General features: G+C 39.7%; 2 protein-coding genes across 3 annotated transcripts; both read right to left on the bottom strand.

Moving 5' to 3' along the window:
- Positions 1 to 1,356: 1,356 nt before the first annotated feature.
- Positions 1,357 to 7,488, bottom strand: LOC119732166 (protocadherin-like wing polarity protein stan). Its single transcript, XM_038205580.1, has 12 exons — positions 7,408 to 7,488; positions 6,521 to 6,708; positions 6,205 to 6,348; positions 5,829 to 5,972; positions 4,993 to 5,186; positions 4,440 to 4,569; positions 4,030 to 4,109; positions 3,568 to 3,667; positions 2,922 to 3,041; positions 2,440 to 2,535; positions 1,904 to 2,007; positions 1,357 to 1,501 (listed from the first exon to the last, which is right to left on the bottom strand). The coding sequence occupies exons 2-12, from the start codon at positions 6,632 to 6,634 to the stop codon at positions 1,444 to 1,446; spliced, it is 1,284 nt and encodes a 427-aa protein (XP_038061508.1). The 5' UTR covers positions 6,635 to 6,708; positions 7,408 to 7,488; the 3' UTR covers positions 1,357 to 1,443.
- Positions 7,489 to 17,047: 9,559 nt separating this feature from the next.
- LOC119732574 (5-deoxyribose kinase-like) lies at positions 17,048 to 26,138 on the bottom strand. Of its 2 annotated transcripts, none has more exons than XM_038206141.1 (9): positions 26,053 to 26,138; positions 22,611 to 22,736; positions 22,169 to 22,294; positions 21,623 to 21,749; positions 21,077 to 21,248; positions 20,432 to 20,654; positions 19,621 to 19,777; positions 18,901 to 19,003; positions 17,048 to 18,270 (listed from the first exon to the last, which is right to left on the bottom strand). In XM_038206141.1, exons 2-9 carry the CDS (start codon positions 22,683 to 22,685, stop codon positions 18,120 to 18,122), a joined length of 1,134 nt encoding a protein of 377 aa, XP_038062069.1. In that variant the 5' UTR covers positions 22,686 to 22,736; positions 26,053 to 26,138; the 3' UTR covers positions 17,048 to 18,119. The 2 variants fall into 2 exon arrangements, with proteins under 2 accessions (XP_038062069.1, XP_038062070.1); XM_038206142.1 differs by lacking the exon at positions 26,053 to 26,138 and adding an exon at positions 22,834 to 22,940 and having other exon boundaries at positions 18,120 to 18,270.
- Between the last annotated feature and the right edge of the window lie 409 nt (positions 26,139 to 26,547).

Here is a 26,547-nt window from a genome sequence, read left to right as displayed (position 1 = left end):
GTTGCAGAGTGGCATTGAGTTGCGGCGTTCCAGAGTCGCTTGCCTGCAATGTCGAAAAAAACCAAGCAGCATTGGCATAAACAAATTTCAGTGTAAAAAAAACCAAAACTGTTAATGTAAAGGTGGCAGGATCCATCATTTGGTTGTGCAGTACTTCAATCGATACGATAGTCGTAGTCACGTCCACGGTCCTCAGGAGTCAGTTACTCGTCAATCGCAAAGGTCTCCACGTATAGTCTCAAATCAAGTCATATAATTGCTACGTGAATAAACTGCGACAAAGGCATTCCATTGAGGCGGTGTAAGAAGTACTTGATAACGGCTGGAAATTATACACTCGCCTTTGGAATAATAACAGCGGCTGCAGCTACTTCCCAGGGCTCCATGGGTTATTTCCAGCAGAAGCCAAGCTGATGGATGATTTGGCTTGAGATAGACTCAATACAAGTCACTCTTATGTGTTTCATGTTTGGGAAAAATTGTAGCTTACATATATGGCACTTTTTTCAATTCTTTGCATTCTTATAAAAAATATCTTCGTCTTGGTCTTAGCAAACCAAGTTATATCAGGGTTGCCATGAAAACGTTAAAAGTTTAACTTAGTCATACCACAATGATGATGTCATATGACGCTTTGTCTTCTATTTCTCTATCAAGGGTACCATTCACGATAAGTTTGTAGACATTGTCATCAGTGGTCTCAATCGCAAAATCTGCAATGAAATGACAAATACTGTTACTTAATGTAAGTATCCTATGATGAATGATGATGATATATATTTCATAATTTTAAAAAATTGAGATCATATTTACGTTATGTATCATTTCCCACGAGGCATAGTAAAACGATTTGACTGTTTACTTTCGTCCAGTTTAAAACGAAATATCAGAACACATTAAACATATCCACAAAATAAAACAAAATTGAAAAAAACCCAATATATTTCCACCATAAAATAAATGCAACGAACATAGTCTCGACACTGTTGTTGCAAAATTAAAGGGTGATTAAAAATCTTAATTGAAATCATGTATTACATTCATTATGCTCTCGTACAAGAAAAAAAGAAGAATTTACAAGACAAGGCGTAAAATCGCGTAACAATTTTACTACTTAAAAACTGTAATGCTGGAGACAACAGCCGTTAGAGGCAAAATAAAGGGGCACAACGCTCACGCACATGCCAAGCGCGTTGTTAAATTGAGGCGCGCGCATTAATGTGGCGATCCTATTGGTCGAAAGAATGGTCTGTGCGCATAACCAATGCGCGTGCGTGGTATCTCCAGGCTGCATTATACCTGTACCTGTCTCGTCCTGTAATTCGTAGGTAATTCGTGTGTTTATTGTATTCGCTTCGTCGCCATCAGTAGCCCTGAACTGACAGACGACTGTACCGACAACAGTGTCCTCGCTGATACGGAAAGGAGATGACGTCACGCAGGTCATTGTGGGGTCGAAGATCGGCGGCTCATCATTAACATCTTGAATAATAAACCTAACCTGAAATATCAAAACATAAAAAGAAAACGATCGTAAAACAAAAGAAAGAGTCTGAAACTGAAAAATTAAATGCGTAAAAAAAGAACTCAATCTTTACAGTCTTGAAGTTGTAGATTTTTAACAATTTACTTGAAAAAAAAGGTTCCTTTAACATTGCTATTTATTTTGACATCAATTATTTCTTTACCATCTTTCCCACAGAACACTATAAAAATCTGTTTGAAAATGATGGCTCAAAAGACGAAAAAGAAAATCAACCCGGAAAAGCAAAGAGATTATTGTTTCAGCCGACTTGTATCCCCAATTTATTCCTGGATACTTATACAAGCTTCTTGTCGACTAAACTGCAACCAGAACCATTCCCATAGCAGGAGTTACACGTGAGTAGTGGATAGACCGTACCGTGGTGAAGGCTGGGATGTTTTTCCATCACTTGCTCCCACAATGACCTCGACTACACTTTGCTCCTCACGGTCGAAGGTTCCATTGACTGTGATGTTCCCAACCTGAAAAGTCAGGGGAAATAATGATAGTCATTAACAGCTTTTCATCGCAAGCCAAAATCTCAAACATCTTCAAAATCCGACACACCAGGAATGTTTCTTTTTAAAGATTTTGCAGGAAGGAGGAAGATTGAGTGAGCTCAGCTCTGATACTTGGAAAATAGTGTATTTTTATTGTCTGCACTTTAAAGATTATTGAATAATTCAGAAAAGAAACACAGTCAACAAAATAACCTGTTTATTATTAAAAGTAAAACAGTCAAAAGCTGAATTAAATTTTTATTTAGTACATTTCTTGAAATACAATAAAAGAAACAAAACACTTCTAAATGTGATGCAACACTTATTATTCAATTAAGAAACTCCTGGGTTTTGTTGTTAAAACGGGTGTGACGTCATCGAGTTCAAAAATCAATGAAAATGTCTCACACAAACCTTATCATCCAGGATTCGAAATGTGTATTTGCTGTAAGATGTGTACCCCAAAGTGTAGGTAATGACAGCGCCCTCATCGGCGTCGGTAGCGGAAACCTGAACCGAATTCGAATGAGTTAGTTATCAGCGAATATCCTGACACAATTACATTTATCTGTATCGAGTTTTTTCAATACATAAGTTCTAAGTCACTGGAGCATAACATTTTTTAACCGAAACTGACTGTGCTTTATAACGTCACGAAAAAATGAGAAAAACTGTTTGAAAAAAAAAAAAGACGCTTCGATAAGGTCTTGTTTTCATGAAAATCGCCTATAAGTGAAATAATTTAGTTCTAATGTAATTTTTCAACAAGCACTTACATTAAGGTAAAAAAAAGTAGTTTTTCTTTTAAAGTTTTTTTTTAACTGTTTAAAAGGATATAATTACAACAAGTTTGGGAGAGAATTGGCGGAGATGGCTAGACAAGATTTGATACATACCTGAAACACTCGGTAGTCTATCTCCTCCTCTTCGGGTAAATCCCATTCGTATGCGGCATCAAACTCCGGCGCGTTGTCATTGACATCAGTCACACAAATGGTGACAGTGACTGACTGGTTCTAGTATGTAGCAGAGAATGTTTATAGCAATGGTGAGTAGACTAATTTCAATAAGTGAATAACATCCGTGGATTTTATTTTTCTCTCTTCGCGTTAATTATTGTGTTTTTGTTGTTGTTTATAGCAGGGTCTATTGTCTTTAAGGTTATCCATTGTGCAGACGTTGATTTGACACTGTTGTTTTCCATATTTCTCAAGAATTACATATTTATAAATCAATAGGTTTTGCCCTTCACCGACGTATACACACTGTACACTCAGTGTGTTACCTCCCGAGTTGGAAAAAAATACTTGGGTGGGGCTCGAACCCACGACCTCTTGCTTTCCAGTGCATACGTCTTCACCACTACGTCGGTGAAGACAAAACCTGATATTGATTTACATCACCCCGCTAACTTTATTGCTAACTTTGCAGTCGTACCCTTGCTGTTGCTGAGATTTCTGTTGGCAAATTGTGTTCATTGATGCTAAAGCTAATGTAGATTTGACGATGTTTTAGAAATACCCACTAAATGTCATTACTTACATGATCTACATTCCCATCGGAAACAACGACGGCAAATGTGTAATTCGTTTGACTGCCTGGAGCGTCTACATCCAGAGTCTCATTCAAGGTGATCTCACCTCTTCAAGATAAGATATACAACGAATTACAATCTATCCGTCTTAAAGCTTGTAGCAACAATAAAGCCACGACAACAACCAGACATCTATATTTATATACAGAAACACTAATAAGAAGCACATTACACATACTGACCTACAACATATGACACCAAAAAGGACACTAGGAACAACATGAATAACATTTCCTACTGACAAAGAACTACAACAAGAAGAACTTTTACAACCTGAAAAATATTAAACAGCCGACGAGAAAACATTTACAACATAAAGTAATTACAACAAGAGCAAAATTACAACTTAACGATAATGTTAACGATGACATCACTTTATATAACAAGTTAGTAGTGCGTTGCAAACTCACGTCTCTTTGTCTATGACGAAGGGCAAGCCTGTCGTCTCGAGCCTGTATGCCAAAACATCATCCTTATCCGCATCGGTAGCCTGACAAACACAGACAAAAACCGTAAAGAATGCATCAGGGGAAACAACCTTTAGGTTTGCAGCTACTTCACTGCAAAAATTAAAAGAAACCATTAAAACTCACGAGGTTAAACATGTTGCAAATTGAGAACAGCTAGAGTAATTTTTGACCATTCCAATGACAGGTAAACGAAGTAAGATATCATCGGTGGCCTCAGACAGGGACATGGGCACAAAAGCAGGAGAACAAATGTTACAAGAGTTGGTTGCTCTATGTCATTTTTCTTCTGAATCAATAAAGATAATTGGTGTCAGAATCAATAAGAGTTGATTGGAAGTAAGTATACTCACCGTGACAGTTAGCACGCGTCGACCTATGTTGTAGTCTTCTGGTATGCACTTATCTGGCGGCGTGCTAATAAACACCGGGTCATTGTCGTTTGTGTCATTAACCGTGACGTAGACGTTGGCGAATGAGATTCTTCAGAGAGACCGGGAATAAAAGTCGAAGGAACAGGTCATTGAAAATATGACTTTACCACAAAATACCTTTGTGTGACTTCTTCAACCTTTCGCTTTATCAATGGCTATCATCAAATGTGTATGGTTTTGATCGCTGTAGAAGACAGAGTCTTTACAGAAAGAGGTTGTGGCGGTTTAATTTACTGACTCAATGACTAATTCACTGCCTGACGTCCACTTACCGGTTGGGCAATTAGGATTACCAAATAACGCCAATGTGTAGACTGATGCATAAACAAGTTGCAAGTGAATAGCCATTCGGAATAAATTGAAAGGAATTTCACGCGGGCTGAGAGCAGTTTTGCTAGGCTTGCTGGGTTGTCTTGTTTTTCCAATACTTAAAGACAATTTGCGTTCATGTGTCCATGAATAAAAGATATACCTTGCTGGATCCCACGAGCTATCCTGAGCTTCGATGAAGAGAATAAACCTCTCCACTTCCTCAGCATCCGTCTTCACAGGAACAGTGATCTCACCAGTCGATCTGCCTACTGAGAAGTAATTCTCTCCACCATCCGTGGCTGACTTCAAGATGTAGGCAATGCCTCCCGCTACGCCTGTGGATTCGGCAGTCACCTTAAAAAAAAAAACGTTAGATATCAAAATTTTAATTTAATTTATGTCACTTTACTTCTCACTTAAAGTTAAGCCAAAGATTCCTCAAAGGTAGCATGCACTGTAGCTTGGGAGTCTGAAGAAAACTCAAGGGTCAAGACTATGATGAGATGAAGATACACCGGAAAGTACAGTTTCAGTTCTTGGGGGAACCCCGAGAGATTTTCCAGGGAGAAACTACAAAATCAGGTAGGGACTGAAAAACCAAATCCACATGTATGCCTCAGTGGGAATCAAACCTGGTCGTGTGGAAGGTGAAGACAGTTGCACTGCTCAATCAAGCTCATAAGCATAGACAGTGGCTAAGCCTTATACATGTGAACTTGGAAAAAAGGGTACCAGCAAGAATGAAATGCGAAAAGTTTTACTCTTTCCCTCTTCGCTTTTCCCTGTTTTCACTCTTACCCCGTCTTTTCCTTTCACATGCTTGTTTGTTTCATGTTTGCTTGTTACTGTTTCAAACCTATTTTTAACTTTTGAAAACGATTCATTGAGTTGGGTGCGTCAGACAGTATGGATTATATGATTTATACAAATCCTCTACAACATTATTCGATTCATGTCTGGGACTTCGACGTCTCCAATGTATTAAACTATAGTCACCTTTAGTATAGAAGTGTCGTAAACTTGTTCCTCCAAAATGCTGGTTTCGTATCTAGCTTCAGTAAAAGCCGGTTCCAAGTTCATTACCGAGATACTAACGTCTGCCACGTCTGCATTCGAGCAGTTATCGGTTCTCACTTCAACCTAAAGGCAAATGCAGGCGAAAGAGAAACAAAGAGAAAGAAAGAAGTTATCTCAAGAAGTAAGAGGGATGTAATCGGGAAAGAATGACACCAAGCTCTATCATATCTCTTCGCTTTGTTGTGATAATATTAGGGGAAAAGCATAAGATAGCAACGGCTCATCAAAAATGAACGCCAACAGCTAAAGGGAAACTAAAGAACGTTTTTGTCATCTCGGAGGAGCAGGATATTACCTGGAGGTTGAAGGTTTTGTTGAGTACCAAGGAAGACGGATCTGTCACTTTAAAGTAAAGACGTCGTGGATTCGTGTCTGGGTCGACTGCAACCAACTCAAATGGCTGGCTGTTGTCTGCAAGGGTTATGTTTCCGATGAATTCCTGCCAAAAATCAAATGAAACGTTATAAAAAGATATATCCCGGAGCATTTGCCTCAGATTGTTTGAGCATAAAACCGCAAAATTTAATGTGTGATACATCATATGAAACGGCAATTTAAAAATCGATATTAGAGGTATTTCAGGACTGCCGTTATGTGTCGTTAATTATTACCGTATCGTCATCACGGACTTCAAGTGTCAACCTTGTGACGCCATTGATGATGTACGCAACTTTGTCCGGAGGGTCGATTCTGCCCGTGAGCGTTTTGTCTGGAAAGTAGGGCATGATGAATCGACGTCTGCGATGGTGAGTTCAAGGGTTGCCGTGGCAAAACGGAGGTCGTTGTCAGCCTGCTCTGCCTGGTTACCAAGGATATTAAGAAAGCATGGATAAAGATACTCTCAGAGCATGCAGCAAATAGGAAGGAATGAGAAGGGTGATTGTGGTGGTTAATGATGGTATCCAGAGATGAATGGTGATGGTATATATGATGTTTATCTTGGTGATGAAAAGGATTATCACGAGGGAATGTTGTTGCTACTTATTATCATTGGCTTAACTAAAGTCGAGCGCATGGGGGCATCCCCACGCTGACTCGAGACTTGTGCCCCCATTGTGCCCCCCTCCCGCTAAGAACTAATGGAAGGCAAAGGTAGACACTTTTTGAATGATCCAAATTGATTGAATGCCCCCTCCAGAAAATGAGGATCCTTAATGAGTGCCCAATGCGAACCGAACCTCAGTATACGCCACTATCGTATCTCAAAGTTTTACTCAGGCTCGTAACAAGTCTATTTTGTTGGGGGAACTGAAAGAAAAAACAAAGGCATACGTTTATCACAGCTAGCTTATTGGAATAACTTGTCACATGAGACTGGATGACGCGAGACGAACTTGTGAGGACTTAACCAATAGACGGTCTATCAAGCCCCGCCCCATACGGCGCTTTAACCAATCACAGCATGGTACATGCAGTGTGGCATTGAAAGGCGCGCGTGTTGTCGCCCATCACGTGTGCAGTGGGGGGGGGGGGGCGCGTAATGGATCAGCACACTTACCCGAAGCTGAATTCCACACTCCCCTGCAGCCAGATCATCTATGATCACCGTGACTTCTCCGCTGTCTTCATTAATTCTAAAACTATCTTGCGAACAGGGAGCAGCACCTATAGGGACAAGTGGTACATAATTGTAAACAAAGTGAATAAATTAGTCCTTTTCGCGAATTGCTGCATAATTTCAATTGCTATCTTTTTTGCGTCATAGTATGACGTCGAAGCGTGACGTATACGTCTCATGTAGAGTGGTTGTACCTGTGATGAAATACTTGACAGGGACATTCAAGGAGTCCTGATCCTTAGCGGCAATTGGCGGCTGCACGTCCAGTCTACCAGTGAACCCCTCACTGGTAATCGCCGTGTATCTGTCATTCAGAAACTTCGGGTCCTGGTCATCCAAATCTTCGATCTCGATCACTAAACTTGTCGTGACCACATCGTACTGGTACATTCCCACTAAGGTGTCCTTATATCAGAAAGAAAATACAAACCCATTTACTATAAAGTTGATATTGTAGAAAGACTTTTTTATTTAAACACATTATCGAGGTTTCATTGTTCATACTAAACAACAATGATTTGATTGTTTTGTTTGTCAATTTATCAAGTCGGTAACCACAATGCATTGTCTCGGTTACTATTAATGTCAATTGTCTGCAGGGTGGTTTGTTAAAATGTCTGCATTTGTCTGATATTAAATGCATGGAAATATTTCATCGCGTTGTTGTCGGAAAAAATGGGTACAAAAATGTCATGAAGACATACTACTCTTTGGAAACCGATTTCGTTTTTGTTGTATCCATAAATAATTATATCCAGTATGTTTTAATCCCATGTGTATTATATTTGCGTTTGTCCGATTGTTTGTATGTTTCTGTATTTGTTAAGTTGTCATTTTGGTTTTGTTTTGTCAAGGCATCTCCATATAAGCCCCCGGCTTCGGAAGATGCCCCCATAATTGCCTTTTTTTATTGTCCTTTCTTGCTTACTTATATCAATGTATATTTTTAATTAAAATGTATTAATTTGTTTTTGTTACATTGTCATGTTTTTCTTTTTGGCATTATGGAAATAATTGTTGATTGATTTATTGATTTCAAGAAATTCAAAACAATTAAGTCTTGAGGGTTATTCACTCTTCTTGAGAACTTAGAGAAGACATGCAACAGGAAAAGGGTGCTCAATATGTATTATTATAGTAAGATTGTTGTAAATATTATTCATAGTCAGCTTCACCTCTTTGTTGTTACTTACGTTGAGAGCGAGTGTTAAGTTGTATCTGGGAGTTCGCTCATAATCGACGGACGTGGTGACCTTTATGGTAATTGTCACTAGATCAGTAGTCAGTAGACTTTCAAAATCGGCCTCGATCTCGAAGGGGATGGCAATGTTCTGCAAGAATAAAATAATGGCGTCATTAAAAAGTAGTGGGCATGGAGAACACCCTTCCCAAGCCCCACTTCCCCACTCCACGCCCCTCCCCCCCATTCCTTGTACAGCTTACGCAGACGTTTTGGAAGATAAACGAGAGATTTGTTTATATAGTTATACCAACTGAGAGTCGTCTTCCACAAAATAAGCTCCCAAGTGTCACCTTTACAAATAACGCCTTAGTTGCGACACTGGTCTTAATAACGTTTTACAAATAGACCAAAGCTCTATCTAACTTTTCCTTCAATAAAGAAAATGTTGTTTTAATCACAGTGAATATTTTTCAGACGTTATAGATGAAAAGTCGACTTGTTAAGATTACATTGCCATCTTGAAGGCTAAATTGTAGAGCACTTTGAACGCGATCCTCTTCGGTCAGCTTGATGTCATCAAATACCACGTATCCAGGCTTTGACAACTGTGCACAATAGAAAAGAAAAGAAAAAAGTTCCATTCATTTTGAGACTTTAACCTAACTTTAGTCACAACGACAGAAACAAGTAAACTACTATCAACCCACAAACCCCAACCCCAAACAAAACCCCAACCCAATCCACTGACCCCCAACACCAACCGCAACCGCAACCTCAACGCAAACCCCAAACCCAAACCTAGCTCCACCTCCAATCCCAGGACCCGACCCCACCAAAACCCGATCCCCAACCCCACCTCCAACCCCAAGCCCAACCCCAACCCAATGCGATCTATTTGCTTATCCGCTGTTATTTGAATAATTTGACATTAAAAAGTCGCAATTAACGGAAAGGCAACTTTTATAGTACCTCTGGGATAGATGTTGTGTATTCCGATTGTTCAAATCTTGCCCGATTGTCGTTACTGTTCCGGACATAAATCCCCACAGTCTGTTGGAAGAAGGAACACAAAAAGAGTCGTTTTACGCTAATTTTTGGGAATTAGAAGTAAATTTGAATATCCTTAGTAAAATAGTATTACGGTTCAATCAGGCAAAGCTTATGTACTCGATGCACTCTCCAACCTTGTGAAATGCAACCTATACAGTAACAAATATAACATGGTTTTAGGGTAGACAGTCGATATTATTTATTTATTTATTCATTTATTTCTTATTTATCCATGGGTGATCCATTCTTATTTATCCATGGATCCCAGCTCACACAAAACTATTATCAAAATACAATTAAAAGTACAATGTATGAATGTTAAAAAAATCATTGAAATAAACTTCAATAAATAAGGATTACACAGATCAACAGACGTTTACAATACAATACAAAACATCACTGCAAGATGACATCTTCCCTCCCCCCTGTTATTAGCTCCCCGAGCTATTGGAAGTTGACAAACTAGTTCCCGATGCGGAAAAGAAAATATTAAGATTAAAAATTATAAGGACAATGTTAACAATTTGAAGTGCATCAACGGGACATGAATAGGACCTTGTATATCACATGGTTTCAAATGAGATCATAATTAACTGAAACGTTTGTTTACTTACAAATGTACTTGGATCGCATACGAAGTCATACTGTGCTAGTGCAACCGCCTGGTTGGGGGTGTCTCCAGCCTGTACAGTTTTACACAAATTTCTATATTGAACAAAGGCAACCTTGTGTATTGTTGACATAAAATAATTCATTTGTTTAACAGATTTATAAGGTTATATACAACTCGCATGCATAACGGCAAATTATGTTTGAAATGACATGGCACAATAGCATAGTAGCTTTTAAACTCACAAACCTTTAGTAACCTTAATTGATTGGAATCAGCAAGCCAATAAAAATCAGCAACGAATCTGCAAACAAATAATTGGATATTTCAAGCGGCCTTCTTTTTAAAGCGTAACGCCATTTCGCTCAAGTGACATAAATAAAAAAAGTACAACGTTGTAATTAAACCTACCTCTATGTCAGGTAAGGAGGCGGCGGTTGACAGAAGCTCAATCGTATTGTCAGCAGATTTGAATTCGAATGAATCACAATAGTTTGTATCAGTGCTAAGCGTGACACATGCTTCGTTGACTGTCGCATTCGAGTCGTTGACGCTGAATTGGAAGACGTCCATTGGCCCAGCTGTAAAAGGGAAAATATCAGGAAGACAACCATATAAATCCCCAAGCGTATCATGAACATTATTGATTCAATGCCTAAAATCTTTACGTTGGCAAAAGTATCTTTCAAACAATTGATTGTTTTATTAGGTCAACCGACCTGCAAAACGTCTGCAATACGGGAATCTCTTCTCTGCACTTTCCCATTTCTGAGGAGGCATATTCCAATGTCAATCAAGGTGTTCCGAAACATTGTCTATAGACGAATCCTGGTACATGTATATTGTATATGCTTATATGCCGTCACTCCTATCACAAAAGGCCCCCTTCGATTGCGAAACATAACGTGCAAGTTATTGTTCATGTAATCCGCCACACTGCAGTACCTTTGAACAATAGCATACTCAATGTTATCACCATTGAAGGGGGCCATCGCGTGTGCAAGCGTGCAAGTGTGATCACGTGCCCGGATTCGTAAATTGCATATTGTACTTACTATCCTCTTCATTTAGAAGCACGTTTCTACTATTGGAACACGGGTCGTTTCCTTCACACAAAAAGGTACATTCTGCAAAAAAGGAAAGACAAGACTATAAGCAAGCCATGTTTAGCTGAACCCAGACCGTCTAAGTCAAAGTGACAGTCGGTCATCAGTATAAGATTGGTAACAGTTTAAGACACAAATCGTTCGGTGAGTCAGCCAGCGAGATGAGTACAAAGAGGACACTACGCTGACCCTCTGGGAGTCTGGGACCAGCCAAACTTGAAAATGGGACACGCTTTTGAAGTGCTCAGCTACATGTATAACAATTGCTCAGGCAGTAGCCTGTAATGCGTTCGACACTTTGGTTGCTGGTGTGCTTTGCGTTCTAATTCTGCTGCTGTTGCTGCTGCCGTTGCTGCCGCATTTAATTATTAATGCTTCTGCTGCACATTTCGTGTGTGCTGCTGAATTGTTGTCGCTGTTGCAGTAGCTACATGTACTACTACCGATACTGCTGCCGTTGCTGCTGAATTTTGCTGTTGTGCATGAATGCATCTGCTGCAAATTTGCTGTGTGTGCTGCTGAATTGTTGTTGCTGTTGCTGCTGTAGCTACCGATACTGCACTACTGCAGGCGTTGTTGCTGTCATTTATCATGCTGCTGCTGCATTGTCTTATGCAGCAACTAGTGCTGTTGTCGATACAACTTCCCTTGCTGTTCTGCCTCTATTACTTTTTTCTGCTGCAAATAAGAAATAATGGAATATGATCGTCATACGTGCGTTCGAGAGTTGAAGACGAGTTGCAAGTCCCAGAAATGTGACGAGAGAGATCGCAAGAGTTTCATTCTGAACAGCCGATGGACCCTCAACAGGGCGGAGATCCTGCAACAATGGACCCCAATCTGCATGAGAGAAAAGAACAAAGACGTTTGGCTGCGGAGGCTTATTAACATACTTAAGTGAAATAGGATCGAAGTTACTCAATGTTAGGTTTTGCCCTTCACCGACGTATAACCACTGTTTACTCCGTGGGTTACCTCTGGAGTGAAACTTGGAAAAAATCAACCCGACACAAAAATTCCATCTTGTGAATAGTTAAATGCGGTACCCGCTGCTATGTCCATCAGATTCGAACCAGCCAACCGACCCCGTAAGCTTGGCGGTCGAGTGTACGACGTCTGCATTAGAAAGCAGGAGGTCGTGAATTGAGTCCGTGCACCTGAGTGATTTTTTCCAACTTTCACTCGGGAGGTAACACACTGAGTAAACAGTGTTTAAACGTCAGTGTAGGGCAAAAACTTATATTGATTTACATCAGCCCGACGCAAAACTTCCGCCTTGTGAATAGGATCGAACTTGTTGATTTGTTGCCCCCCCCCCCCGTGCTTCCAAACAAGACTTAATATGTTACAGAGGCGAGCAATGTAAGGAGTTTTTCTTCATTTTTGCAACAAATAAAATTTGAACCGACTATTACCCCGAACACCTACTTTGTGGAGATTTTCAGGATGTTTAGTAGAAAGAGAGCTAGAGGGAGAGAGAGCAAGTTACTGTGAACAATTTAGCAAACTGTTAATTCGGAATGGCATTTGCAGAGTTATTTCTCACGTGGAAGGTTAAGTAAACAAACTCATTTTGCTGTGGCTAGAACGTGCAGGTACACTGTAAATTATTAACTTTGTGATGGAATTGTCCCCCAAGTGGTCTGAATACCAGAGAACGAACCGACGGTGAAAACAAATTGGCAAACGGTCCAACAATCCGCCACGGTAGCGGTATGACAAACATGCACGGCTCTGTGTATTCAGGGGATTGATTTAACGGGCATATTGAAATAATTAAACCAATACACATATCATACATCCACAGACAGCGTGCAATATTTCCTTCGTACATCATATTTTAAAGGTTTTGAGGAAAAACTTTTCTTAAAAAAAGGGTTTAATTGAGGTTCAAATTTGAGTCATTCTTCTCAAACCTGATTTAAGATGAAGACCAACTTTCATGAGTGATGGTTTGTTTAAAGATCGTAGCCAGAATACAGCCAGGTCACTCAGCCAAAATAACCATCAAGTCACCTTGTTGGTCAACTGTCAAATTTTGGCGGCTAAAATCAACAGCCAGCCAGGCAATTTAGAAATACAAAAATGAGCATTTTAATTAGGCAACATTTTAATGCACCGTTATTAGGGACACTTAAATTCACCATTGTCACAATTATATTTTAGTGAATTTGAAAACAGGTGGGGTATGGTCTATGTAATTAAATATTAGACAGATTCAGTTAAAATTGCTGGTATTAATAGAAATTAATAATGTTGTCGAGTCTTTGAAGATGGTGCTTACCACACACAAACAAAAGCAACTCTTTCTTTGGTTCGCTGTCATGAGTGTCATGGAGACAATAACAATTGACAAAGTATGAGGTAGGAGCCATGATGAACCATAGGTGAATGCAGTAAATATGGTGAAAAACGATAAAATGTCAATTAAAAGGTACAATTTAAATGTTAGTTTCTTGTACATTATATTTTAATGGTTTGTACCACTGTTCCGGCCATTACATACAAAAGTTTTTGAAATAGCCATTTTTTTTTTTTAAACAAATTACTCTTTCTGTATATTTTTTTTAACATCGTAGGATCCTTATAGTACGTAATTCATTAGTACACAATTCTATATCGCATTAGTTTTTAAAAGTATTGTTATTCAGAACTGAATACCTCTCACCCCGAATTCCTGCTGTCCTGCTGTCATCGTCTAAATAAAGGGAAACTCCGTCCAAATTAAAAATCTGGCCAAGAAAAGAGCTATTCTTACTTTAATCATGAACTTTGGTATCGTTTCGCCAATTGTGGGATCTTTTTGGTGTGGTTTCAGACAACTTATAACCACGTTTGGACACGTCTAAACTACGTCGAAACTACTCCCAAAAAGATCCAAAACTAGTTTGGATTTTCCCGTTTCTAAGCACCCCGATATTAAAGTAATATTCCATCAACACTTTTGAGGTAAATGCAACTTATTGACAAAAGTCGGTTCCCAGCTGTATCAAAACACAACATTCCAAGAACATAATGGAATTATCCGAAATCCAAAAACCAGAAACTTACCTTGTTCAGTTCGTTAGCTCCTGGGTTTCCTTGACGCACAAAACATGCAAACAAAATGGACGCACGAAACGAAACCGAACTGCGCAGTTCCTAATCACGCGTGATATCTCTGGCATCAAGTTTCCCATACGAGATCCGGTTCGCTGTCACCACTAGACCAGCAAAAGTCTATTTACCTTGTGACGTTTAGGGCTTTTTACGAACAAGGATCTGCTGATAAGTTGCTGATACTGGGTGGATTTTGGACCTCTTCACGTGCTTACCGCCAACACCCTTGTCTGACAGAGTTTTGATCTGATTATAGGCCTAACCCTTTTTTTTCTATCGGGCAAAGGTCTATCACCATACCATACCACTGGTATACTCGAAAAGGAACTTGAAGCGATGCGTGTTGGGGTTTATGATTCGAAACTTCATTATTATCATCCTTGCCACTAAACAAGGTTTATACTCTTCAAATTATATTGCCCAAACTTGATCTTGTACCTGTTATGTACTTTGTAACATATTAAGAAAGGTAGATTCAACCCTGATTTAAAACAAACACATCAATCGGGTTTTGTTGAAAGTCTTCGCTAAAATTAATTGAGGAATTGCTTGGGTAGATTCGGCTCAACCTACCGTTGTATTTTGTTATAATTTTATAAGAGTATTTAACGTCATGTACTGATGGTTCAATGATTTTAAATTTATTCCCGTATTTCTAGGAATATATTTCCATAAGAAATTCACAGCAAACAATTCCATAGCGGTAACCATAGCTCGCATAAACACACGCATGCAGTAAGTACCACTATTATGCACGGTGACCCTTACAATCGACCCGTGCTTGTTTACTCTGTTGAGATAAATTACATCGTGTTGTGTCGGTGTAAAGGCTCAGTTCCGTTAAATGGCTTCATTCCGTGCGCAGGCCTTAAAATGAGGTGCGAATTTATTTGCAGTTGGTGAACGACAGAGGGCGCGGTGTTCCTTGATGGTGGAGTGAATTGATGGGGATTTTATGACCCATCCCAAACAAGATGTGTTCAAAATCGCCAGGCTACTCTAAGAGTAAAAAACTGTCCAACGAGAAGTCAGCAGAAATATTCATCATATTCACTCAAATAGGCCTACAACACTGCGCCAGTATCAGTCTAGTCTCCTGACGACGCGCAGAGAAAACTGTCGTCCGAAACGTTGAGTTTGCCCGGTTCTTGTCAGAACCTCACCAGCTCATTGAAGAGATTTGCTACATGGTACAGCCGTATCCTATTGCAATCTTCACCGCAAATCATTAAATCTTAAAACGAGTGACGTATCAAAGCAAAATACAGAGTTTTCAATATCTCCTGCATGAGCCAATGTAACTAGTTTTACTCCTCATGACGTGTAAACACCACAGCCACAAAGGACTATATGCTTCTCTGACAACTGCAGTCTTTCCATTCCATTGGAATTTCCATTCCAATCTGGACGAATCTTTGACTGGACATCGCCGCTAGGCATCGTCTTCCAGTTTGACTTCACGCCGGTGCCGTGCAAGCGTGACACTAAGGTGGTGATGCAAGATATTTTCCTATAGGGCTATCTTAAATTGGGATAATTTTACTACTATCACTGCAAGGAAAGCTTTAAATCTTACAATGTGACATATCAAAATAAAAGATGGAGTATAGGTGAGCTACTGTACAAACTTGAAGTTTGACTCATGTTGCGTGTCTGCCGCGCCACAGAGGCTTAAAGGACTCCCCGACAACTGCATTCTTTCCATTCCAAACCATTTAGCAGAGTATGATAGGAGGAAACACTAGTCATCATCATGAATGACTATTATGTAAATCCCGTAGGCCTACCTTGTTGTCCCTGCGTAACACTGTGCAATACTCGGAAAAAAGAACTGTGCTGTGCCAGCGGTATTCGAGCTGTAGCATACTAGAGACAAATTCACGTCTCACACGATTCCTCATCGCTCAGACGAATTTTGGATTCTTCACGTACTCACGCTGGCAGTGGTACCAAGCCTGAGGGCTAAACGTGGACGTGCAACGCTCCGAAGCGCTTGAAAAACGGCGCGAAATTCACATTGGTTTGGAGTGAACCCCAGGCCGGCAGTGTGCCATGCTCTTCTTATAAAGCGCCCTCAAGAGCCACTTGCTAGCCATTCATGCGTGCAGCATGCAGCAGTGTCGGATTTCGAACCGCTTCTCCCATCCTCCAAAAACTCAATAATCACCCGGCTGCTTATGTGCTCAATTTTCATCAGATGGCGGACACACATTTAAATATTTCATTTTTCCGATAAAAGGTTGAGTGAGCTCCATCCAAAATAACTCATCATATATACTCCTCCTTAACAATGCTATAGAAATTCCTTCTCAATATAGCACCGTGGTCTGTTCTTATTCTGATATTCTTTATTATGAAGCATTCAAAATGCCTCATCGTCAACAAAATCAATCAAATACGAACATGGGCGTCGTCAGGATTTTGTTCGGGGGGGGGGGGGGGACAAAGCACATTTTCCCCAATATCATATTCCCCACCCCCATTGACACCCCTGCAGACGCCCATTTTGTTAAATTAATAGCAAATATGATTTCACACCTCTTTTTTTGTTTTGTTTTGTTCTGCTTTTCCAGGGGAGGGGGAGGGGGTGAGGAAGAAAGCGCCCCCTCCCACTTGCTCCATCCCGGCGACGCCCATGAATACGGATGAAAATCATTCAAATGAGAAATATAATATGTTGCAAGTAAACGCACGATGAGTGTAATCAATAGCTGTTTTTATGTAGGGTTTTCATTCGGAACTAGTGACGTCACATTTGGCCAAAAGTTTACAGATTGCGGTAGAAGAAAGTGATTTGTTTGCAGAATGAATTGATAAACATCATCCATTATTTTATTTAATCGACTGTGCGCTTGTTTTTAAATTTGTCATAAAAATAAGGCAATGCCTTTGTTTTTAAATTTGTCATAAAAATAAGGCAATGCCTCCACCTATGTTTGTGTGTGTGGTTTGTTTTTTGATTTCATGAAAACGATGTGAATGAAACATGGCTCTAGCTACATGTATATACAGAATTTGCTTTATAAACTTCGGCCTTCAAGTTTAAACTTATTTAAAACCTGAAACTAAAACCTGAAACTAAGCCAAGCGCACTCATATCCACAATCATTTCTTGTTTTAAATTGTCGTCTACTCTTAGTTTTGAGGTGCTAAATTTAAAATAATGAGGAATTGCACAGAATTCTATCATCACAGAGTGCACATTTCACGTTTTGTTCGAGTAGAGTAGTACAAAGGCAACAGCAAAGAAGTCCTACATTAAATAGTTCGTTTATTTTATAAATTTGACGAGCACGTTGTTTTCCTTATGTTGTATTTGCAAAGACTGATATAATTTACACTGTGCAGGAGCAGGATGCATAATTTTCAATCAATTTTAAACGATCATGTACTGTCAATGAATCATTTTCTACTTCCATTTCCCATTCAAAAGCTCATACCTAGGGCAATGCTCTCAAAATCACCCAATTTTCAAATTTATTTGGAGGGCTGTCACACCCCGAAGCACACACTCACAGTAATCTCATCTATGTTATTACTTCAGTATACAATCGCGCATTAAAAATGTGAACCACTTTCATGAATTTCAGTGGAAGAGGGCGCCCTATTCTTTCCCGCCAAACATGTAGTCTTTCAGTTGTCGCGTTGTTCGGATCTTCTCAAAGTCCGAGATGAGTTTGTAGGCGATTCGGAGTAGTTCTTTTTCTGTCAGGGGCTGGTTTGGGCTTTCGCCGAGTTCCATTAAGCCCCAAACCCTAGAGAAGAAAAACAATATAATGTAATCGTAGCAAAACTGGTCCCAGCGCACAGTATTATGTTAAGTAGAGTAAGAAAAGAGTTGGAATCACTGAAAATCTTGTAATGTATCCGTTCTACACAATGAGTCAGATTTTAGCCCGTTCATTGACGTTGTGGGTAATCCTATCCAATAGGACTGCCCGGTTCACAGGTGACAGTTAGTCAGTCAGAGAGTCAGTCAGGCTCGCTCCCCGAGATATATGGCTGACATCAGAGTTACAATGCACAAGGGCTATTAATGGATTGGATGGAATAGGTACTTCTTAAAACAGCTGGCTTTCAATACGTAGCCTCTGCACAAAGTGATTTCCTATCGCATTTTAGTTACATTTGGTAATACGTGTGTAGTTTTGGTGGATATCACCTTATCCAGTCTTCAATAGATTTTAGAAAAAAATAGTACCATATTGGCATCTAATATTGGCAAGCCAATATTATAACGAGCCTTTATTTTGTAAGAATTAAGCTTTGCGTATACCTTTTGACTGTATTATCAATATCCGTCTTTCAATTTAAAATAAGCCCAACATCTTGCTCTCCAAAGGAAGCTGAAAAGCTAAAAATAGCAGATAATTATTTTGTCGTACCTTCGAATCATTCTGGCTCCGACGAATCCAGCCGTTTCGGATACCGTCTGTTCGTATTCTTCATCGTTCAGGTACTCCCTAGCCTCCTTGAAATAAATATCCACTATAAGGAAACAAACAAACACAATATCATTAAAAAACCACAGGAGAAAATTCTGAAACCCCTCCATGAAAAAAAGAAGAAGAAATTCCGGCAGGAGCCCAGCCCGCGCTTTTTTAACTGACAACGGAACAGGATGAACGAACACTGACAACGAAACAGGATGAACGAAACAAAATGGTAGTATCTATTGAGAGTTTGCATGTGACGTCAGTAGATATCTCCTTGCTTTGGAGACAATGTAAACCCTCAAAATGGCCGCAAGTCAGGTTCCTGCTCGACATTTTTTTAAGAAGGGACTTGGGAATGCATGGCAACGTATGGAAGTTGCCTGTATCGGAGCATTTGGACATGTGAATTGGACACGTGATTTCCACCTGCTTAGTTACGAGTTGCGTTCCAAAGTCGCACCGAGCCAAATTATGCCAAAGATGGGTAATTAGACCCAAGTGTACATGATAAATTAACAATTAAAATGGAAACAACTACTGCTGCAGTCATTCGGAACGACCAAAGGGCTAGTCTGAAACCAACCCCGAATCTCTCCGATTACAAGTTGGGTCTATATCCTACTCTGCATAAAACTACAACGAGTGTTTACTCTGCCCATAACAGCTCACCCAGTTCACAGATCTCCTCGCCTAGTCTCTCGTGGAATGTCGAGTCTTCTTTGAGAGGATACAGCTTGTGGTCCAGGTATGGTTTGTAAAGATTAGCCAACATGTGGCCAAAATCGTTCCCAGCAGGTCCCATGTGGGAAAACTCGAAGTCGAAAATCTGAAGTAAAATTTAAATTTAAATTTAAAATCGCATTCTTATTGTACAATTCCCATCTTCATATATCTAACGGATAAGGTAGGTACTTTCAGTTTTGGAAGAATGAATTTAGAATCGAATTCCAAGAGCAGATGCAAAAAGAGCTTGGCTCAACGGACGTAAAAGGGAGAAAGCACCACTCTACAGTGGTACCAGGTGTATCACCTGATCTAATTACACGTTGAGGATACACCTCCGGTTCCACTCAAACCGTAATTCTCTTTCAAGAGTAAGTCACTTCACATTCTGTATCCTTCAACAGTTTAAGGTTATACTCTTCAATTTATAGACAAACATTAAATGCCATTTATGGGCCCAATGAGTTCGGCTGTGCCATAGTTATTCGGAATACCATAATTATTGGGAACACTATAATTATTGGGAATACCATAAATGTTGAGAATACCATAATTACTGGGAATACCATAATTATTGGGAAAGCCATAATAATAGGAATACCACAATTATTGGCAATACAATAATTAATGGGAATGTCATAAGTACTGGGAATACCATAACTATTGGGAATGCCATAACACAATTATTGGCAATATTGGCACTACCATAATTATTGGAAATACCATAATTATTGTGAAAAGCTGTCGGATAACACACCTTGACAGTGGAGCCCCTGATCATGACAGAGCTAGTGTGGAAGTCTCCATGCACCAAGCAGTCACTCTTGGTCCTATCGATGTTCTTCAGCTTCTCCCAATGACCACCGAGTTTGGGGTCTTTCAAGAACTCCTCAACCTCCTTCTCGTACTTCCCATAACCTTTTCTATCGATGGGGTCAACGAAGACATGGATCACTCCCAGATCCTGCATGCCGCTTGGCCTAAAGGAAACAACATAGTTACACCATAGTCTTTCATTATGGGAAATAATGGATACTATTGGAAAACCATGATATTCATCCGTGGTGGGATACCATGGCATCGGACAAATAGGATCCCATAAGAATACACCAGGAATTATTGACTTTCTCTTGGAAAAATATGGGAACGAAGGTAAAGTCATGGAATCTTCTATAAGGAAACCCATTTTGAAAAAAAATGAGAACGTATTATTTTTTCCCTTGCCATTTTTTTTTCAAATGGAGTGGCATGCTGCATGCTGTCTCGAAAGAGTGTTTCCTTCAAAAATGATTGGGAAGATGATTATTTTTGATTAATTATGTTTCCCAAGAAATATTAACAATATGTCTAAGAAATATGAGACATTTTACAACTTCACTTTCACAAGCTGCTCTCAACTTACTTGCAAAATACTTCCATTTCCTGATGTTTGACTGGATCCGTGGTGACTCTGTGGGTTGAACGGTGGAGTTTCGCGATGTTTCGGGCTAACGGAGTCAAGAGCGACAGATCAAGGTTGCCATTATTGAGTCTGTCTCGCAGGATGTCGAAGCCACCCAGATCTTCCATGACAACTACGAGAATCAACGAGAAAAACCAGACACGTTTGAGTATCTAAGCAACTCCAAACGCACGAGGAAATTGAGATGTATTTAATTTAAATTTAAGATGCTTCAGTACATAGTATAGGAAAGGAGAAAATGTCTTTGTAGGATTGGCGTTTTCAACACTGTTTTGATTCATCAACTTAAGTAACTCATCAGTTATTTTAGTATGTGTGGTCTGGAAGCTTGGGTATCCCTAAGTTTAATGAAATTGTAATTGACACCTTGTATCTCTGAAGAAAAATAGCACAAAAGGGAGGTTTTATTGAATGCTGGGAAGGGCAAGGGAAACGCGTTCTTCATTGTTAAAACCACAGGAATGATGTCGGGGAAACCTAACTCACTATAATTTTGATCGGGGTGGTAGAGATATGGAGTTGGTACGGATCCAGGAACCAGTTCAGACATCTTCGTCATACCCCAGAATTCCACACGTGTTCTCGCCTTAGGTAAGGGATGAACAGGAAACTCCTGCAAATGCAAATTAACATAGTTAAAAGCTGACGTGCATGCACTTAGTTATGCATACCCCCTCAGCGGCGTAAATGACAAAGATTGAAGGACACTTGAGGACCACGCTTTGGTTGAAAAAGTTATGAAAATGGTTGTGCACATGACAATGAAAGAGTTGTCATGCCTAGTCCGCGCTGCAGTTGATGTGTCCTTAGCAGAACCTCGTGCCAAACTCACCAAAAAAATGCAAAAAAAAAGAGCCAAATAATTAGATTTTTCATGTAGCCAAATTAATTAACCATTAAGGAATTCACATCACAACAGAAAACACCTGATTTTTTAAAAATCTATCCTATTGGCCATGGTGCAGTGACGTCGTCAAGTCCAAACACTTTGTACATACGGAGTCTGTAAAGCACCTGTAGAGCAGAACTTACCTTAACATGGTCTTCGCCATGTTTAACGATCACAGTCAATTTGGGGTTCTTGTCACTTGTTATCCGGTACACATAATTAATCGTCCCTCCGTCAACCGCCTCTATCTTGGACTTCGGACCAAATTCCTGTCCCGACAAGAAAAAAAATCAAACTGAGAAAACGGACTTGTCAGGATTAAATAACTTTATTCGGTTATTCATAATACAAATGACCATCAAAGTTTAAAAAAGGTTAGTGACGTAAATACATGCTGGATGCACAGGTAGTTGAAACCGCAAAGGGCCTCTGAAATTTGAACATAATATACATACGCAATTGGAGATTTGTTTGCGTCTCGATGACATTTCTTAACGAAATTCTTAAATGGAAGAACATGATAATGATCAGGCTTTAGGCTTCAATGTTATCACATGACTTCTCAGTTCTGGTTCAGCTACTTACCTTCAAACCTGGTGTTTTTGCGAACAAGTTCCAGTCGTAGCAGTTCTTTTCTGTCGTTTGCGGCTCGAGTGTCATTGTTGCAACAATGTCGTCCCTCAAGTTCTAGAACGAAAACACTGCTACGAGCTGTAATTGTAAAAAGGTTCCAACAAGTCTGGTTATACCACGGAAGTTAAATAAAATAAGATTCCTACACCAGTACCGAGTATAAATATCAACCTACCACACTAATAATTGACACTTCACCACTCCAAACCGTCCCGATACGTCCGAATGTTAATGTTCGTATATCCACGTGAATAAATGGTACATGGCGCTGTACTTTGATATATGGTGTGACCCTCATATCAACTTTCAAAGTACTTATCTATCCGGCTCATTTTTTTTCAATGGATTTTGCTCCCTTCTGAACTTAGACTACAAAGTCTACTATTCTTCACGGTTACACCAGAAAGGGTTGGCCTTTAGCTATTTGTCAATCACTTACAAATACGGCACAGATCAATACACGTACTTCGATGATGGTTCGTTCAAGTTGAATTTTGTTGGACACAAATGTCTAAGTTTATGGCAAAATTATAACGACACAATTCACTCAGTCAGATGGTGTGTCAGTCAGCTGGTACATGGTTGAGGTCCAACCCTCCCCAACCCCATACCCCAACCCCCACTCCTCGAACTGACTGTATAAATGAACACGATTATGGAAACATTAAATGTTATATTTTACCTTTTTGGTGAACATGATTTTACGATATGCAGAGTTGATATTATAACAAAGTGTAGGCACTTCTGACCACCCAGAAGCATTCTTTATCGTTTTGGCAAAAAAAAAAATCTCAATTAATCAAAACCGCGACTTAAACACCATGAAAAGAGACTATATATAGGAATGTGTGAGATAATGTTGTGTTGCATTTTGACGAAACCTAGCTTTGAGATCCCAAACTATAGTCGCGGCACCAATGGTATTGGTTTAATAACTTGAAAAAGGACAGGGTTGGGCGCACTCGATAAATCAGTTGTTCCCAGTTGTTTGCCTAAACTAACAAAGACTCATTAAATACACACTTCGGCTGACGCAAATCGTAACCCAGTGACACTTAAACGAAACAGATAACATTATTGCACATCGAACTTTTACCCACATTGGCGTCCAACATGTATTATTTCGTCACCCTCGTTCAGTTCACCTGTATGAAGCGCGCCGGGTGCTGGTAATTAACCTAGTTTCTTCACTGGATATCATTCTTTGTGGTGTATGCATGGATAACGGCAGTCACCTATTCGTAAATATCTACCTTAAAGTCTACCTTAAATTCCATCACACAAAATTAGTGGAAGAGATAAGTCGCGCGTCCTTATAATGGCGTTAAATACGCGCTTACCATATTAGGTATAACTATACGCGGGCCTAAGAGCATATCAAATCTGACGACATTTTTAAGAAATCGATGAGTAGTTGATCTTTGCAAAGTGGTTAGAGTTGAACTTTCTTCCCTGCCTGCCAAATCAAGAAAATACAACAGTTCTCAAAAGTTGAGTGAGGTCAGGTTTGGCTGAACAAAAATAGCCATCAGTTCACAAACACTGTTATCGCTGGTCAATTGCCAAAGTTTATTTGGTAAGTCTCTTGACCTCTGTCACCTTTTGGAAACTCCAAGCAGATGAAAAAGAACGTTGCTCACGAGATATGATTACTCTCCTTTGAATTATAAGCGGGCAGAGTTCCTAAGCAACTTTTGACAGTTTTATACAAGAATTATTCATACAAACGGCTGAATAATAAATAAACAACTAGGCAGAATTTTGTTGTTTAATGACGCACCACATTTTGCAGAAAGATTGTCAAGTAAATCCCAGACATGGAACACCTTTATCCACTAATCTCCTTAGTGAACTATTTTTCGCCATGTCAAATTCAATATGCATTGTAACAAAATAGGACAGCTGACACATTTAGGTCAAGATAGATATACATTATTAATGGCAATACGCCATGATATGACACACATCTATATGTACCGTTGGTCAAAGAACACTATTTGGAATCAAGTTTTATCAAGTCATCTATGTCAGCAATGGGCTTATTCACCCACAACTGTACCAGTTTGTGACGGTTTACAATAATATTGTACAGTATAGTCACACGACCGTAAGCGCTATATTCAATGTCTTTGTTCCGCGATAAAAGGCATGGCTTTATGCAATCCTTTCATTTATTTGTTGCAGTCCAACAAAAAAAAAGCTCTGCTGAGGGCCAGTTGGCGGTCAAGGATATTTTTATCTACACTTTGTGTAACTGGTCCTGAAATTTCATTCCAAAGAGCCAAATTTAGTTCATTATCTGCGTTGTGTTTGCATGGGAAAAACAAACTGAGAAAGCCCCTCCCCAATAAAATCACCTGTCACACCTATAGGTTCGTACCCAGTTCCTCATCAAATTATTGCATGACAAAATGCAAAAAGAATCAGGCCAATTTTAGGTTTACCCACTAAAAAGATTGTTTTGACTGATAGTTATCTTCATGTACAGCAAAGAGGTGTAGCATGATCTTCCAGCGAAGTTAAAGCCTCAATTTAATTTAGCGGTATTAAGGGAGTGTGGCCTAGTGGTTAGGGTTCGAATCCAGCTGCTGGTCATGGGTTGTGTCCATGGGCAAGCCACTTCACCCCCACTTGCCTCTCTCCACCCAGGAGTATAAATGGGTACCGGCATATAGCTAGGGAGTAACCTGCAATGGACTAGCATCCCGTCCAGGGGGAATAGAAATATCCTCAGTCGTTTCTTGCTACTGAAACCGGAGATAAACGCCGGCCTGATGGGCCACATTGGCTCGTGACAGACTTTACTTTTTGACTTTACTAAATCTGAGTATTTCATTTTGACACCTAAGACTGGCTTATATCATCGTAAATTAAGAAAAGAGAAAAAGACAAATAAGAACACAGGTAGCTGTGTGATAACATATTGCAGGGAATAATTGGGAAATTTACTTGTGACGTAGCCGTCTGAAGTATATGTTATTTTGGAGTGTTTTCTCTGCAACATGTGCTGGTCTATTTGTGCATAACGTTATTGTCTCAATGCTATCGCCAATGAAAAAGAGGACTGACCAAACTTCCCATAATCTGAAGCAGTTATACTTTACGATTTCCGATGTTGTGACGGTACGTCCGTTGGTATTTCTCTTGAATTTAACCCGAATTTAATGCCTACACCTCTTCACCAGCACTTAACCCCGCGGGCAAATGCCTCATCGTTGCTAAGTTGCTGGTTATTATTTTGTGCATAGCCTACAGATGTTATTCACGTTGATATTCAACCAAAACTCTGCGTTCACTGAGCGATAATTACTTATTTTCGTGTGTTAATTAACACACACAAAAATGAACACAAAACCGACCACTGGTGGATGAACAAGCTAACCTTAAAACTTACCTAAAATGAGGAATTGTCAATGATTCTGTTCACTAGATAATGGCGGTTGGCTGTAGTGACCGCGCATAATACACGTTCTGGTTCTGTTGATATGGATCAATTGGACACCCTTTGACGTTTGGAGGCGCTATACGCATATGATTAAGTATTTTTAATGCAAAGTATTATTTTGATTAAATCAATTTTCCGACGCAGTAAGCGGTCATTAAACTGTATAAAATCTCTACCATTTTTGGAATAAAAACTTTCAGCATACACTTTGTCCCCCATGCTTTCATTTTGTGGTTGGCAAAAGAATTGACGAGAAGCTCCGTATTATTGTGACGTTGAATCCATGGCTTCTGTAAACGAGCGTCCTCAGTTCGTTTTGGAGAGGGCGCCCTTCAATTCAGAATTTGTTTTTTTCCTCATTCATGGACAGCAACACTGCGGAGAAGCCTTTATCCATTACAGAACGAGAAGGCGTTGCCTTTTCGTATCTGTGGGTTACATAGA

Source organism: Patiria miniata, unplaced genomic scaffold, assembly GCF_015706575.1.
Source record: "Patiria miniata isolate m_02_andy unplaced genomic scaffold, ASM1570657v1 HiC_scaffold_24, whole genome shotgun sequence".
Taxonomy (NCBI): domain Eukaryota; kingdom Metazoa; phylum Echinodermata; class Asteroidea; order Valvatida; family Asterinidae; genus Patiria; species Patiria miniata.
The sequence above is the reverse complement of the archived record's forward strand: the minus strand, read 5'-3'. Positions and strand labels throughout refer to the sequence as shown.

What these genes read in the sequence shown, in the direction of transcription:
- LOC119732166 (XM_038205580.1), bottom strand. Translation starts at nt 6,634, where the DNA reads ATGCCCTACTTTCCAGACAAAACGCTCACGGGCAGAATCGACCCTCCG. An exon ending in AGCTCGTGGGATCCAGCAAG is followed by an intron (nt 4,570 to 4,992) that starts GTATATCTTTTA and finishes GTCTCTCTGAAG; the next exon opens with AATCTCATTCGCCAACGTCT. An exon ending in ACATCCCAGCCTTCACCACG is followed by an intron (nt 1,502 to 1,903) that starts GTACGGTCTATC and finishes TTGATATTTCAG; the next exon opens with GTTAGGTTTATTATTCAAGA.
- LOC119732574 (XM_038206141.1), bottom strand. Translation starts at nt 22,685, where the DNA reads ATGACACTCGAGCCGCAAACGACAGAAAAGAACTGCTACGACTGGAAC. An exon ending in GAAATGGAAGTATTTTGCAA is followed by an intron (nt 20,655 to 21,076) that starts GTAAGTTGAGAG and finishes TGTTTCCTTTAG; the next exon opens with GCCAAGCGGCATGCAGGATC. An exon ending in CGAGGAGATCTGTGAACTGG is followed by an intron (nt 19,004 to 19,620) that starts GTGAGCTGTTAT and finishes GTTTCCTTATAG; the next exon opens with TGGATATTTATTTCAAGGAG.